The 15,507-nt window shown below is 37.4% G+C and overlaps 1 protein-coding gene across 7 annotated transcripts in view; it reads left to right on the top strand.

Moving 5' to 3' along the window:
- BCL11B (BCL11 transcription factor B) overlaps nucleotides 1-15,507 on the top strand; it is a 169,034-nt gene that overhangs the window by 68,131 nt on the left and 85,396 nt on the right. For 5 of the 7 annotated variants that reach the window (XM_063290301.1, XM_063290297.1, XM_063290298.1 and 2 more), the window contains exon 4: nucleotides 12,958-13,164. The exons of the other annotated variants lie outside the window; for them this stretch is intronic. In XM_063290301.1, the coding sequence (XP_063146371.1) occupies nucleotides 12,958-13,164 (207 nt within the window). The remainder of the gene's footprint in view (nucleotides 1-12,957; nucleotides 13,165-15,507) is intronic. 7 annotated transcript variants of the gene reach the window in all.

Genomic DNA, 15,507 nt, shown 5'->3' with positions numbered 1-15,507 from the left:
ATGAGTGGATTATATTAGCTGTTGGTCATGGTAAAGTGATTTATGACCATGCCATTACTCTATGAGTGTGGTAGAGGTTGGATTTCACACATATAAACCATATGTACAAAGCTAACATGTTAGAGGGTAATGCTAGGCTACACTCCTTTGAGAGAAACCAACTGATAATGGGGAAGATATGAAATCATGCACACCTCCTCCCCTTCTTGCAGTTTGTAGACTTTTTTGCTACATAATCTGTGTTTTGGATAGGCTATTCATTTACACCTTTTTATAAAAACGTAATCTAAATACATCAGATGGGTGAGGTCCTTGTTGTAAATCTCTAATAATATATATTTTTTCAAATGCTGGATATGTATAACGCTCATATCACATTTACTAGAATTTCTTCCCCCCTTGCTTTTTTCCCATGAGTGTTAAGTGAAAAATATACCATGGAGGCTGCAATCTGTAGTGTAAGATCAGAGAGTATGGGCCTTTTTATATTGCTGGAAGATATCCATATCTTTTCTCAGATACAAGGGAAGGACTGTTTGGGGCAGTGATGTATTGGGAAAATTGCAGAAGGGGAAAAGATAGAATCTCTCACCCTCTCTAGACTGAAGCCTCTGTGGATGCATTTCGTAAAACGAAAACAAAATTCCTAAGGACAACTTCACATAGTTACGATGTCAGGGAAATAATAATTCTGTAATGTTCAGTGTTCCTTTGTGCTCCTTTGTTTCAAATAGCTGACCAGGAGATGTGAAACTTTACATTTCATCTTCTCAACTGCCCAGGTATGAGTATGAAGGATTCTTAGCTTTATAAAACAAGTGAAGGAATATCTTTCTGTCTATCTGTTGTATGTGATTTGCAGATCTTACTTTTGAAAGAAGAACATTTTTGTGAAACTTAAAGTAAAGGTAAAGGTTTCCCTTGACGTAAAGTCCAGTCGTGTCCGACTCTAGGGGGCGGTGCTCATCTCCGTTTCTAAGCCTTAGAGCCGGCGTTGTCATAGACACTTCCGGGTCATGTGGCCAGCATGACTCACGGAACGCCGTTACCTTCCCGCCGAAGCGGTACCAATTAATCTACTCACATTTGCATGTTTTCGAACTGCTTGGTGTGCAGGAGCTAGGACTAGCAACGGGAGCTCACCCCGCCGCGCGGTTTCGAACCGCCGACCTTCCGATCGACAGCTCAGCGGTTTAACCCGCAGCGCCACCGCGTCCCATTTGTGAAACTTAAGGGATACTTAAATTAATATGTTTGGGCTTTTAGAAAGGCAAAGCTTTCTACATCTAACCAGCTGAAGAAAATGGGTAAAATGGTTATTGTACGTTCTAAGCCCTGCCCTTTCATAGATATTTGTTTTGTCTATGGTAGAAATAGCAATCTTTGACTGTCAAGTCCCTTTTTTTGTGGTCCTTAGAAGCACAATCTAACTGTGATTGTTGAAAACGGATGACCCATTTCCTGGAACTTGTTAGGTGGGAAACTGCTGAAAACTGCAGTATATACCATATAGATAGATCCCAAGTAAATAACAAAAAGGACCCCACAAAACTCTCTCAGATTTAACTCCTCCCATATTTGTCATATGCTCCTACTCACTTTGTGGTTTTTAGCCACCAAGAGGTTATTCACTGGTGATCTATGGAATCCAATTTTAAAACCTGAAAAGTCTTGTTTTTCCTGCCCTTAGGAGTTCTGAACGTGTTGCTTCTCATCTCTGGAATATGATAGAACACTTAGCCATGCAATAGTTAGGGATTCGACGTATCTTATTCAAAACTGCCAAAAAGTTGATGTCGTCAGCTACTAATTAAGGGTATTTGAAGTGAGAAACCTTGTTTTTGGCATTTAATATCATTATTATGTGCTTCACTGTGAAGCACTCCATCTTTAGTGGAGTTTTTAAATAGTAAGCCTGAATTCATCAGACATTGGTGTGCGAAGGCTGTTGAGCTATTTTGTTAAATGGGACAGAAATCTGGTGCAGAAGGCCAGTGATTTAGAAATTAATTTTCTCACCTTTCCTTTCCAAGGATAAACATCTGAAGCTGCCTTGTATAGCTACATAACGCATTGGCAAGAAGCAGGGATTAGAGCTTGCTATGAAGAGAAACTGCTGTGCCTTTACCTTTGCATCTATACATATCTGATGCAGTTGAACACAGTGACCTTCCTTATGCTAAACAAGACCATCCTAGCATAGTGCAGTCCTGTTTGCTTCCAGTGATGATTTTTCTTAGGACTTTTCTAGCCCTGAAATATTTTTAACAGGATATACCAAGGATAGATTCTGGGGTGTTCTGCGCACAAAGCGTATGCAAAGTATGACCTCTCCCTAAGATGCTGTTTCTATGGAGATTTGAAACTTGTCCATTGTGTCTCTCAAATTGTTCATACACTCTGTGCCATCCCCAAGCCTCTACAACAGTTTGGAGAAGGCACAGAGTCAGAGAAATTTGGTAAAAAAATCCACCTTCCTGCTTTTTCAACAGTGTATACAAGTCCCTTTCCCAAATACACGAAGTCTTTCAATTCCCAGAAAGATGTGTCAGGTTCAAACCCAGGGTCTTTGAGCACCCAGCACATAGAGTTCTGGCTGTGCCACAGAATGCTTTTCAGGGATCTTCAGTCATGCACACACATGACTGAATATCCCTTGGGGGGCGAGCTGATAACACGAAGACAAAAATCATTGATAATCTGATGGTCTGTATAGGGTTGGCACTGCCCAGGTTATAGATTTTCACTGTTTATAGCCTTTCTGAGCATTTGCTTCCACTTGAGAAGCCTTGTTGTAGATTGCAGTGATAGAAATGAAATTCTCCACACACCTTCCAGAATCACGTAATGAAAACCAGTGCATCAAGTTTCCCAGTAGAATTATCCTTCTGTAGCTCTATCAGTTTTTAACCAAAACATAATTATTATTTTAAAAAAGCCCAATCTTCTTCTCAGGGTATGCTTTATGAGGAAATGGGCTTTTCGTCTGTGAGCAAACAGTATATTTAATTATGATTTCCCTTTCCCTGATCCAATCTTGCTACTCACTTAGGCCTTTTTTCTATCCCCCATTTTTAAAAGAAAGCAGCTGATAAAACATTGAACCAATGATTTAATTTTTTTTTAATTGTATGGATTCAATCGGGTTATCTGCCTATCTTGTTTTTGAAATTTTGTGCTTTCTTTGCTGCTCAGGCTGTGACTCCCCAATCTTCCGCAGCTCTATTTCCATATTCCTGCATGCTTGTTCTTTGTTAATCACTTGGCAAGCGCTTATTTGAATATTAAAAATTTCTTTAATCATCAAAGGCAGGAGCACAGCTTCATGAATATTCATATTTTTTCTCCTCAGACTGGATTCTAGTTCATTACCCTGCAGTAAAGCCAAACAGTCATCAATCGCGCTCATTACTGCCGCTGGCGTTTTGATTGGCTGCCTGCTGTTGGTAGCTTTCTCCCCCCCACCCCACCCCCGGTTTTTCTGTCGTGTACCTGCCAACAACAACAACAACAAGGAAAAAAAGCACACACCCAACAATACAAGATTTTTGGGGGGGTTGAAAAACAACTTCACAAACTTGTCATAGAGTCCTCATCACTTCTCTCCTCCCCAATTTCCCTCTTTTATTTTAAATTCAAAGAGCTTTTTTTTTCAATAGAAGGAGAAACTTGAGCTTCAGAGATGAATATTTGTCAAGAGAGTTGACGTAAGTTTCATTTGCATAATGACTTTGTACTTCTGCATTAATAAAATTTGCATATGAAGCCACGTTAATTACTCCTGATCATGCTTTTTGCATTCATGCATAGTAATTTTCTCTGACTTGTGAGAATTAATGTCTTGGCATGGGGGGGTGGGATAGACAGGGGGAGGCAGTAAGGGGACTATCAAGTTTCCATGCCAGTGTCCCTCACTTTCATTCTCTCTCTTTCCTGCTCTCAACATTCCTATTTTGATCTATGACTCATTTATACCAAATCAGTAGGAATTCTGGGTGTAAAGAAATGCATCATTTTAGAATAAATCCTTGCTTGCTTGAAAAAAAAACCAAGCAGATTTAAAGAGACCGTTAGAAATCAGTTGCTATGTGATCTTGCACATTAAAAAAAATTGCTACCTGTGCATTTTGATTAGAAATAAATTTTGGTTGGTACTTGGTAGATCTGGCTGGGCATTCATGCTCTTTTGACTGCCCTTCAGCATGTTATATGTGTACTTAACTCTCTTTTGGTATCTGTATATCTTGTTTTATGTGCATTATGATATATAGAATACCACCTTGTTTTTTGGAAAAAAAATTCATTTAAACAATAAGAAAGAAGTGAATCAGCCAGGTTTTAGAAAGGCTTTACAAAATTTCTTTGCTAAACTGAATTGTGTATGGAGGCAGACTAAAGTCAGTCTAAACATCAATGAATGGCAAAACTATACAGCAGTACAACAGTGACTTTCAGTTGATATCCATGACAGGCAGTGTTGCTTTCAACACTTCGGAAAATTTTCAGCCACTTATCTATCCATTGGTATAACAGTATGATTGTTCTTAGGTAAAAAAGTCTAAGAATGTCAGTAGCCAGTACAATTCCTTGAATAGCCTTGTTGCCTGCTATTGTCTTATAACAATAGACACACATAGGATTTAGAGCATCTTTTGTTTCAATAGCATCAAAATGCTTTGCACAAACATTTTCCCCCTCAGAAAAAACCTGTAATAGCAGGAATGTTCATTCACATTAGAAATGCTGCTTCTTTGCTTTCGCTTCTGTATTTACAGTGGTGAGATGTTAAGTTAACAGAAGGATAGGTTGATTTAAGCTTCATATGTGACAACAGCAGCTTCACATCCCAGTTTAGTTGACAGATACACCTGAATTTCTTTGAGAGCCATAGTCCTCTTGTTTTGACTGGAAGCATATGCTATATGCTAATTCCATGGGACCTAGAGTAATTGTGGTTCTCTGTGAGACACATAAAAGTACACAAGGTTTTTTTTTCTTAAATGGCATGTATGTTTTTGAGTTCTGAAGGTCTACATAATATAAAAGTTTGTGCATTTTGTTCCTAGCATCTATGAAGCAGTTTTCAGTTCTTCAGTAAAAAACAGTTTACCTTGAAAAATTGTGAGTTTTGCAAATAATTTTGTGTACAACTTACACAAAAAGGAAGAGGACATGTTTCCACTGTGAACATCAGAAGAATCTTGAAAGCAGCTATGCCTCTTACTCAAACAATAACAAGCAAAGAAGAGTGAGTGCAAAAATTGTTTTCTTGCACAGGTTTTTGTTTTATTTTTAAATATGTGGGCGCAGTTATGCATTAGCAGTGTTTTCCCACAGATCTTAGATACAGATGAAAATAAATGAGGAACATACCTTAAATGTGGCAACCCAAGGCTTTTGTGTATAATGTTTTAAATTTCATTTGGATTTGTGGTTTGATTTTCTTTGACTGCTCTTGCTTTCTTTTTGTGTGCATGTATATAGCTTATGTGATCAGAGAGGAAGTACAAAAAAATTCTTAGATGTGTTTGGTATTCATCAATGTCTACAGTCTCAACCCCAAAGTTCCCATCTGCAGTAAAGATATTTAATCTAGGCCAAGAAACTATTTGTTTCAAACTCATTTGCATTGGGGATGATTGCTGAATGACAGGGTAAAGGTAAAAGTGAATTTGATTACTGTTAATTGTTCTGTTTTTAAAAATCCAGCTTATCTTATTGTGAATTGGATACTTTTAGTAGATGAAGTAAGCTGCTCCACAGACCTGTGGGGTTTATAGAGATTTTTTCTCTGTTTCCCTAATGGCCATACAGGAAAATCAAAGTATCAGAGAGATTGCATGTTCAAAAGCAGACTTAAATTCAAGCCATACTTACTGGCATTCTTCCATGAAAAGCGGCGGTGGGGGGGGTACTTTTGAGTATTCTTGATAGCTTCTGATACAGAGACTCCAGTTCCAAGTTTTGTTTCACTGTAGGAAAGATAAAAATGAAAACTCACATGTATTGAACTTGGTTCTTCCGTTGTGCTACTTCAAAAATTGGCATAGCCACATAACTATAATTTAATGATACCTTATCGTATAAAGAATATACCAATATGTAAAATAGAGAGAGTGTATTCTATATGCTAATATATCCCTTGTGGATTAGGTCTGACTATCGTCTATCGAGAAGAGATTCTTACTGATATTTTGGGGTCTTTTTGATTTAACATGATAGAAAGCATTAATAAAATTGTTACTTCGCATGATTCGAGTCTGCTGTATTATAGTGTATTTGGCTTGATTTAATTTTTTCATATTAAATACGAATTTATTAATATGCTTATAATATTTATGTGCTTTAATCTACTTAGAGAGCATATAGCCTTGACAAATGGAAAAAAATGAAAATAATGACAGTGATGGTGATGATAATGGATATGCAGTCCTAGTATTAAATATAAATTTTTGAGTTGAGCATCAATGCAAATCTATTCTCTGTTTTTAATTAGTAAGTATTGACAATTTACTTCCATTTATTTTTCTCTACATGTAATCTATATGGACATTAAAGAAAGGGCAGACTTTTAATTTTTAAATTGAACTATTCTAAAAAACATTATCTAGTTTTTTAGGCTGGCTAAATGGGACTCCAGTACATCAAATTGTAAGGCAAATTTTTTCTTGCAGTTAGCAAAGTCCAATAACAGTAATGAGGAAGACAAATAATAATCTGCATAGTGGTACAGTCTGGATATTTCTGAGGCATTCATTGAAATTATGCTGTGTTTTCTGAAATACAGTTTGTTTTAGGATGCAGACTAGGACCTGTAATAAAATGTTGCAGTATGAACTGGCTTTTGCTCAATGTCCCCCCCCCCCTGCCCCAATTAATCATGCCGGCCTTCTGTCCATCACACAGTTTCCCTTCCAACAGGGTGTCAGTATTCAGTGCCTGTTAAGTATAGTCTGTCTCCATTTTCCTGGTTTCATTCTAAACAGATATATATATTTTTGGATTCTGCAAACTCTGGGTTTTCTTGAGGATGTTCTCATTTGACTACACAAAGGCGAGCACTCTGACTGAGGATTATCCTATCTGGGCTGTAAAAATCCAGACAGCAGAGAAATGGCTTTCTGTATGTAGTGGTCATCTAAATGTGTGTGCTTGTGTGTGTGTGTGTGATTACCTTGGCAAACAGAAATACGGCTTGGTTTCTCCAGCACTGGAAGCAGATTCAGCACTCAAGAATCCAGTTAATTTGAGTGAGAGTTCAAATATTTTTAAAAGTTGTGCTTCCTTTAAACAGCATTGTTTTTTGTCCTTGAACTAGTACTGAGTACAAATTCCAAAAATCCAGAGCTATGATGCTGGTAAATTAAGCACAGAACATGTTTCCATCACCTGTAGAAAAAAAATGTGGTGTTTGATAATAAAGAATGTGTTGCAGGAAAATGTGACAAAAAAGCTTACTGTAAAATATAAGAGCAGTAAAAGCAAAGTGTATAACAATCTATTAGTTCCTCCTGCTTCTGCTATCCATCATATCCTGATATTTTGGTTTTCTCCAAAATCTAGGGTAAATGTAAGAGTTACAATGGGATTAACGGTGAAGTCTCTTAAAACTATAGCACTACAGAAATGAAACTGGAGAACTCTTAAAATGTATAGAAAAATCTCCTCTCCATCCTTCTAATGGAGACAGCTAAGCTTGCAAAAACTGCTGTAATTTTTGCAGTAGGGAAATAATTACTATATTCTCCAATTTAGAGCCAGCTGAAACCAACAGTTCCTACAATGAAATGGTATCTCAGCTATTACTGAGGAACATTGTCTACATGATCACTTACATTTATTTTTAATATTGGAGATTTTTTTTCTCTCTGTCTCAAAGCATAATTCTAATGTGCAATTGTTTACTTTTCATGCAAAATATTGCATATTAAACTGGTGTTATTTATTTGTTTCTAACCCATACTTAATTGTATAATTTTAGGAGACATACAAGAGGTGTCACAATCTTTGCCCTTGGTGCCAGTGCTAGATATTATAGGATGGTGTAGTTTTCCCCATCCTGGAACCCTCCAGATATGTTGGATTAATCCATCAGTCAGCACATCTGTTAGGACTATAGGTTGGGAAGTGAGGGGAGTTATAGTCCAGTACATCTGGAGGGGACCAGGTTAGGCTGCCTTTTTGTTTTTTCTGCACTTCTCTGTGGTTGTTTTGAATAGTTTTCCTCATTCATTTTACCTATTAAGAATCACTTTGTCTAACAGAAGAGGCTGTAGCCCTGGCTGTCTTAGAATCATCTTGGCAGCTATTCAAGAGCCCAAGGGATATGACTCAGTGCAGAAGATATTAGCCACCCTCATATTTAATTGAGGTGTGGTTTGTGCAGACAACTTGCAAAGCCTTGGTCAGAATAAGTTACATAACATGTTAAGGCCTGTGGCCTTTGTGCAGTCTGGTTCATTAAATTCTAGAGAGAAGTTAAGAAAGGTGAATGGTATGTGCCTTTTTGAGTTCTCTGAAAATGGCTAATCAAAATTCTCCATCCTATTTGGATGGAAGGTTATCTTATCAGTATTCTTTTTCCTCAAATGAAAATAATTACTCCAGTTTTTCATTATGGGTGCAGCTAAATAGCTATGACAGTAGCATGGGTTCTTTCTTTCCAGTGTGGATATTTTTTGCTGCTTTTGAAAATGGCAGGAGCAAGAATGATGTTGGTGGCCATTTTGTATTAGGGTCATTCTGGAGCACTATCTATGGAAATATAGGGCTATCATACCTGGGCTGCAGAAACCCTGAACACCAGTAGATGGCAGCAAACAGATTCAGCAAACTAATTCTTTGCTGCCATCTAGCGGTTGTATGGATTTCTAAATCCAGATATGATAGCCAAAGAAAATAAGAGTAGAGAAAAATCAGAATGAAATTGTAAAGTGAGCTTCAAAAAAAAAAGTGTATGTATGGGGGGCTAAATTGTCACAAAAATGTCTTCTGAAAATATAATCTTAGCCTGTGGTGACTTTGAAGTGAGATTAGTCCTGATTTGTGATTTCTACAAACAAGTTTTCTTTCTAGCTCTGGGAAGCAATTATCACAGTGAATGTGGGGCACATAAAGAATCAAAAACACATACATTGTAGGTTTGGTGAAACTGGTAGTGTCAGTAGCAATTGCAACATTACATAAATAGAATAGATTTTTATATATTTTTTTTAAAAATTACAACCTTAAATTTTAAAACAAGATTGGGGTCCTTCTTTGCTCATGTGTCTTTCTTGAGGTATTAAAAGATCATGACACTATTTGTGCATTTTCTAAATGCCAAGCAAAGTTGTTATGTATATTTAGACATTCCATGTCTGCCATCTGCTTTCATTGGCTCGGAAGAGAAGTCACCTCCAGATTGTAATGTAGGTACAGTTTCTGTCAGTGTCTTATTTTACCCGTTTGTGTAACAATTTGAAATGAGATCAGAAGGTGGGGGAGTGAGGAGTAAATAATCTAAAGGTCCAGAATCTGTTTAAAACACAAAAATGAAAGTCACAAAGGACACACATTTTATCCTTGATGCTGTGTAGCTCAAGGATTTAGGCCAGGGATTTAGGCCCTTCACTTGTGGTTTGGCAACAACTTCACACAAATGTTTTGCCCTGGTAGTCTCTTAGCCATTTAAGATAAATGACAAAATCAAATGCAGTCCATGCAGACTGGAGTGCTGAATGCAGTGCCAAGGATGAAGTACTTCTATTGAACTCACATCTGTAGCTATCAGATCAACATGCTAGCTGTAGTTTTCAGACTGGGACAAAGTGAGATGAAAAAGCATTAGGAGGATAAATGCTATTTTTAATGAAAAACTAGGCCTTCTTTGTTCTGGGTTCAAATAGAAGGAGGAAATTATGAGTAATAGATACTATATAGTTATATTTGTTTTTTAAATAATATTTGTATATCACTTTTCCTCAGATGTGCCTGAGATGGAATAAATCCAATAACAATAGCAGCTAATAAAGGCATAAAACAAAACTATACTGAAACACTGAAACAAATTTAAACCATTGCTAGTAAATTAAAAGACTCCCCTCTTAAATAACAGATTAAAAAGAAGTATTTTTCCTGAAAAGCAAAGGAGGTGGACCAATTTTAGCTCCCAATGGAGAACATCTGAAATGCAGCGTACAGGCATTGATGACCAGGAATGTTTGTTTCTGCTTATACTCAGGCATGTTCATAAAGAAGCAGGTAGTTCTATAGATAATCAGCACATAAGCTGTTTACAGGTAAGAGAAAGCAGTTGACAACTTTTGCAGGGCTTTCAACATTTGAGTGATGTGATCATAATACCATGTACTGCTTTGCAGCTTGGCAGTTCCTTTCTGTACCATTTGATTCTCCTGGAGGTTCTTCAAGCATAGCCCAATGTGAAAGAGCTTGCTGTATGATGTGATAAATATCATATAAACAAGACACTGACAACTGTTGCTGGATCATACTGACTCTGGAATGGTCACAGATGCAAATTTTAAGTAATCATATACCATATTCCTTGCCATTGTAGATCCGGGTGTCCTTTACTACTAAACAGCAGACTTGTAAGCTTATTACAGAAACTGGCCTTGATTATTACAGTAACTATATTGATTCAAGGGCATCAGGTAAATGTTGGCTGCAGGCAAATACTTAGTTATTGAAAACTGGGTACAGCAGCCTAGGTTCTGACTAAAAGTTAAGTTCATGCAATATGTGTTACGCTTTTATTTAATTGCTTAAGTCATTCTGATTACTGCCAAGAGAGCAAGAGGGAAAGCATTTCCAATACACCAGAAGCAGAGACTAAATACAGTTCTAAATAACAGATGATTTCTAGATATGTGTGTATGTGTTTTAAATGAATAATACAGTTTGAGGATACAATGTTTCTTTGGAGCTATTAGCAACAAAGAAAGGTTATGTTCTGTATAGACTTAACACGGGAAATATAATACAGAAATGGAACATGCAGAATGCATTGTTGGCTACAGCTCAAGTGGCGATGAAGCCATGATGGCCCATAAATGCTTTATTCTGGGAGCTCAATTCCTGGCACTTCTATGAAGCTGCTTGATCTATGAGTTGCAGTACTTTGTGTTAGCGTGCTGGGCCTGGTTCAGTCGTAACTTGGCAAGCAGCTTTCCCCCTTTTTTCCTTTGGCGAGCTAGATTAGGATGGCCATAAAACAGTAATCCCCCTTTCGATCTGGTTCCTAAGCACATGCCCTGTGGCTCTGGCAATGTCCCCTGGTGCTCCTCCATACTGCCTCTAGGATGACTTATCTTATACATCGTCCCTTCCTGTCACTCTTCCAGTTTTGGTGAATAGTGTGTTTCTTCATAGCAGCAGGAATGTTGCTGAGAACTCTTTTGGGGTTATTGTGGCAGGATATTTCCTATGTACAAATCTATTTTATCAGAGGTAGTGTTTTTTGACCAGGCAAATTATGGTCAGAGCAGCTCTTGAGAGTGGGTAAAAAACACATAAGCTATCAAGAGGATTTTAGTGACTTGCAGTTACTTTATACACTGTTGGAAAACTGCTATCTAAATATAATTTTTTTGTACAACTATTTTGGTTTTTAGGACAAACAAAACAACAGTATGAATTTATATTTGTACGCAACAACTGGCATGTTCTTTTTAGAGCACATTTCTTTTGCTGCTTGGCGCTTCCTGAAATAAATCACACATTTTTGGAGACTGACAGAAGTTTATTAGGATGTCGGCCATTTTGCCACATGATACATAGCTAAACTCTGTCTGTAAACTTTTTGCTTATACTATGCAGGGATCAAAAAAAGAAAGAAAGGAAAAGAACCGATAAACAGGTAATAATCTAGTCCAGAGACAGACTAAGATGCTAGTGGCTGTATATCTACCAATGTCTTGAGAGTTACTGAGAAAGAAGAAAAATAACACAAAAATAATTGTTTACGTATTTATAGTCCCTTCCTTTGAGAAGATGTAGGGTAGGAAAAGAAAATATTCCCTCAGCAAACATACAGACAAAAAACAAAAAAAAATACCAACAAACCAAATAAAATAATGTTGCTCGAACTTTATCATCTGGATCAGACACACTAAATATGATTTTTATTGTCAAGTTTTGTCTTTGGTATTTTGACTGCAGCCTTTATTCATTCGCTTATTTATATATTTATTCCATTTCTATACTGCATCCCATACAGTTGTACCTTGATGGTTTACAAATAAATAGTGTTAACACATTAGGCATTTAAAAGAAAGGGGGAAGAAACATTCATCCAGCCTTCCCATAGGAAAGGCCTGAGTGAAGAGAGGCATTTCTACTGACCACCCTTTCTCTCTGCCCTGTGAGTTTGTATAAGGAGAAGAAGGAATAACCTTGAGGAACAGGAGGAAGAGCCGCAATGAAGACAATGGTCAGATAAAAGAAATCTGAGTCTGGGCCAGAACTGTAACCTGAGAAAGTGTCTCAGAGAAGACCCTCTCTAATTCTCAGGAAGATATAGGGAGAAGAGGGGAGAAGTGCATTCAGACTTGAAAGATTCTTTTACTATAACCTTATAATAAATGTAGTATTAGCATGCATGATTTTGGTTTCCTAGTCTGGTCTACCTTGAAAGGCTGATCAATCAATCATACAGGTTTCAATGCATTCCCTCTCCCCCCCCGCCCCCCCGCCCTCTTCCTGAGAACTAGGGAGGGTCTTTTCTGAGATGCTCATTCACATTACAGTTCTGCTCCGGACTCAGATTTCTTTTATCTGACTGTTGTCCTTGTTGCGGCTTTTCCTCTAGTTCCTCAAAGTTATTCCTTCTTCCCATTACAGTTTGTTAAAAAAATATGTACTGTAAGTCATGCCAGCCCTACATTGCTCCTGTTCTCCATCTTTGCTTTCAGACATCGGTACCACTGACAGATTTTTCTATTGTTTTTTCCTCAGGGCCGTCCAGGCCTGCAAAGCTGCCGGCGGCCTCCATAACTGCCTCCTCCCACCCTCACGCATCAGTGATCGCACCGCCACCTCTCCGTGCTCTAACCTCAGTCCCGCCCTGCCTGAGCCTGCCCTGCTGTGGTGCGCGCGCAATCTCAGTTGGCGGGTCTCAGAGTGAGACATCAGGCACATTTGGATGTCATTGTCAGTTGTCAGGTAACAGAAACATTTTATTTTTGCTCTCTGAAGGTCAGCTGCCAACATGATGTATCTTTGGAAGCAGCAGGTCCATTTGGATGTAAGGACACAGCTAAAGCACTAGAAACCTTCCCTATCATTGCCAAGACAGGAATTGAAACCAGTTTGGTCTTGTTTTGCTGGGGGTGCAGGCTAGTTGATCTCAGATGTTGCCACCAACACTGGGGCTGATGGTTTGTTTATGCTGCGTTGTGATCAAATGTCTGAGAATCCTCATACAAATGTGATACTCTGATATCAAGATTTCATCTCTCTGGGCTGTTTATGCTAAACTTAATTGGATAACAGTTAGCATCTGAAGTCTTTCTTCCTGATGATTTGCGTTCTTCAGATCTCATTGGAACATGGCATACTTGTGGTCCGCACACTTTCCCTCCACTGCTGTAAAAGCCTCTCATTAATTTTGTCTTTGTTCCATCACTAGCTTGTATGGAAAGCAATGAAAGGAAACCAATCTTTATGGAAAAGACTTTGTAAATATTGAATACCACTGAAAGAGTAGTCCACTAATTTTACCCAAATTTGGCCCAAACCCAAAGGAAATGGGAGAAGTTCAATAGTTGGTGATGACCCATTGAAGTCCCTCTCTTAGGATACAATGAGGCAAAACAAGTATATCTTTACAAAGTGTATAATTTAACAATGGCATCCACTGCCATTTGATGACTGCTAGCTTTAATGACTGCTAATTAGAAGGGCTATAAGCAAGGTCCATGCAGAGGTAACATGCCTTTGAATATCAGCTGCTGGGAGAAAAGAGTTGTTGCCCTCAAGCTTTGATTGGCCACAGTGGGAACCAGGATACTAAATGCGATGGATCTTTAGGGTCATCTTTAGCCCTTAAATAGAAATGGCAAAATCAGACTGAATTGTGGAAGAAAAAATATTGCTCAAATAGGTTCTTCCAAGCTTTCAGTTATTGTCTGAAGTTGGCCAAATCTTTGGTTATGTTCTAAATGTAGTTTGAATAATGCCTTTTTGAGAGGGTCTTGCTAAATCTTACCATTTTCCCCTTGTAATATATGAGACTACTATAATAAGACAGTCCTTCCAGAAGATCAGGATTTGACTTACTTCTATCACAAATGTTCATAATATAAGCAACAAATAACACACAGTCTTACTTATCCACAACTTTTATTATGATCTAGTAAGAAAAGTGTAGCAAAGAGGTGGAAATACAAAAGAAAGAAGTAACAACTTCATATGAATATAAAGAATAAAAGAGAAAGAGAAAAGGTGAGAAGTGGGCCAAGCAGGAATGAATGAAATATAAGTATATGAATTGCAGTAAAAATGAATTCCACACATTTCTACATAAATGTAAGCTTAAGGAGTTTGTCTCATATTTTAACACTCTTTCATACTACAGTAGCTAGCATTCATTTATTGCAGCAAGTTAGCCACACATATTCTCTAAGGCTTATGCTGCTTATTATTGTAGTTGTACATTTTTATTTATATAGCACATATTGCTTTGTGAGGCATAATAGTCCTTGCCCCAAACTACTTACAATCTAAAATATATTTTTCCCAGTAGGCAGCTGAACATGAAAAAATACTGGTTTTCTTTTGAAAAGTGGTAACCTGTTAGTTACTATTTCTGTTGTCTGATGCATTACCTGTAAAGATTTAGAACATGTGACAACATTTTAGCAAATAACCATGATGTGCTGCTAGCATGGATGACATTAGCTTGAACAAATGTGAGAATGTCTTTTCTGTAGATTTGGCTGTGTTAAAAGTTAGGATAAAGCAAGGTGTCTAGTTTTAGGCCACATATAGCTTAGTGGATACTTTCCAAGGTTAATATTCATTTATTGGTTTCTTATGACCTGGATGCAGCCTTGTAATATACATAAGACCTTCATAAAGGAAATAGTAACCTAATTTTTCCATATTTTTGTATGTGAATAAATGATGCTGTCATAGTATTTTAGAAAAACAATCCATATTCAGAGAAGAGGGATCACAGAGGAGAAGTAGTTAGGTGAAAGGTTTAAAGTAGAGCATAGGTTTTAAATACTGGAAATTTGTTTTATTATAACATTTGTAACCTGCACCTCCCTGTATAAAACAAAACATACAAAATAACAGTAATTAAAAATAAATACTGACAATATAAAACAGTGCATGAAAAAGAGAGCAAGAACTTAACACACAATCTGAAGAAAGTTAAAATAAAATTGTAGAAAAGACAAAGCCTTGAAGTATAGGTAGAGTACAAAGACGGAGATAATATTTTGGGGTTAAAAGTTCTAAAAATAAGTCTTGGTATCTGATGCCACCAAACATTCTCCA

The sequence above is a fragment of the Candoia aspera genome, chromosome 1 (assembly GCF_035149785.1).
Source record: "Candoia aspera isolate rCanAsp1 chromosome 1, rCanAsp1.hap2, whole genome shotgun sequence".
Classification (NCBI taxonomy): domain Eukaryota; kingdom Metazoa; phylum Chordata; class Lepidosauria; order Squamata; family Boidae; genus Candoia; species Candoia aspera.
This window is presented reverse-complemented; position numbering and strand designations above follow the sequence as displayed.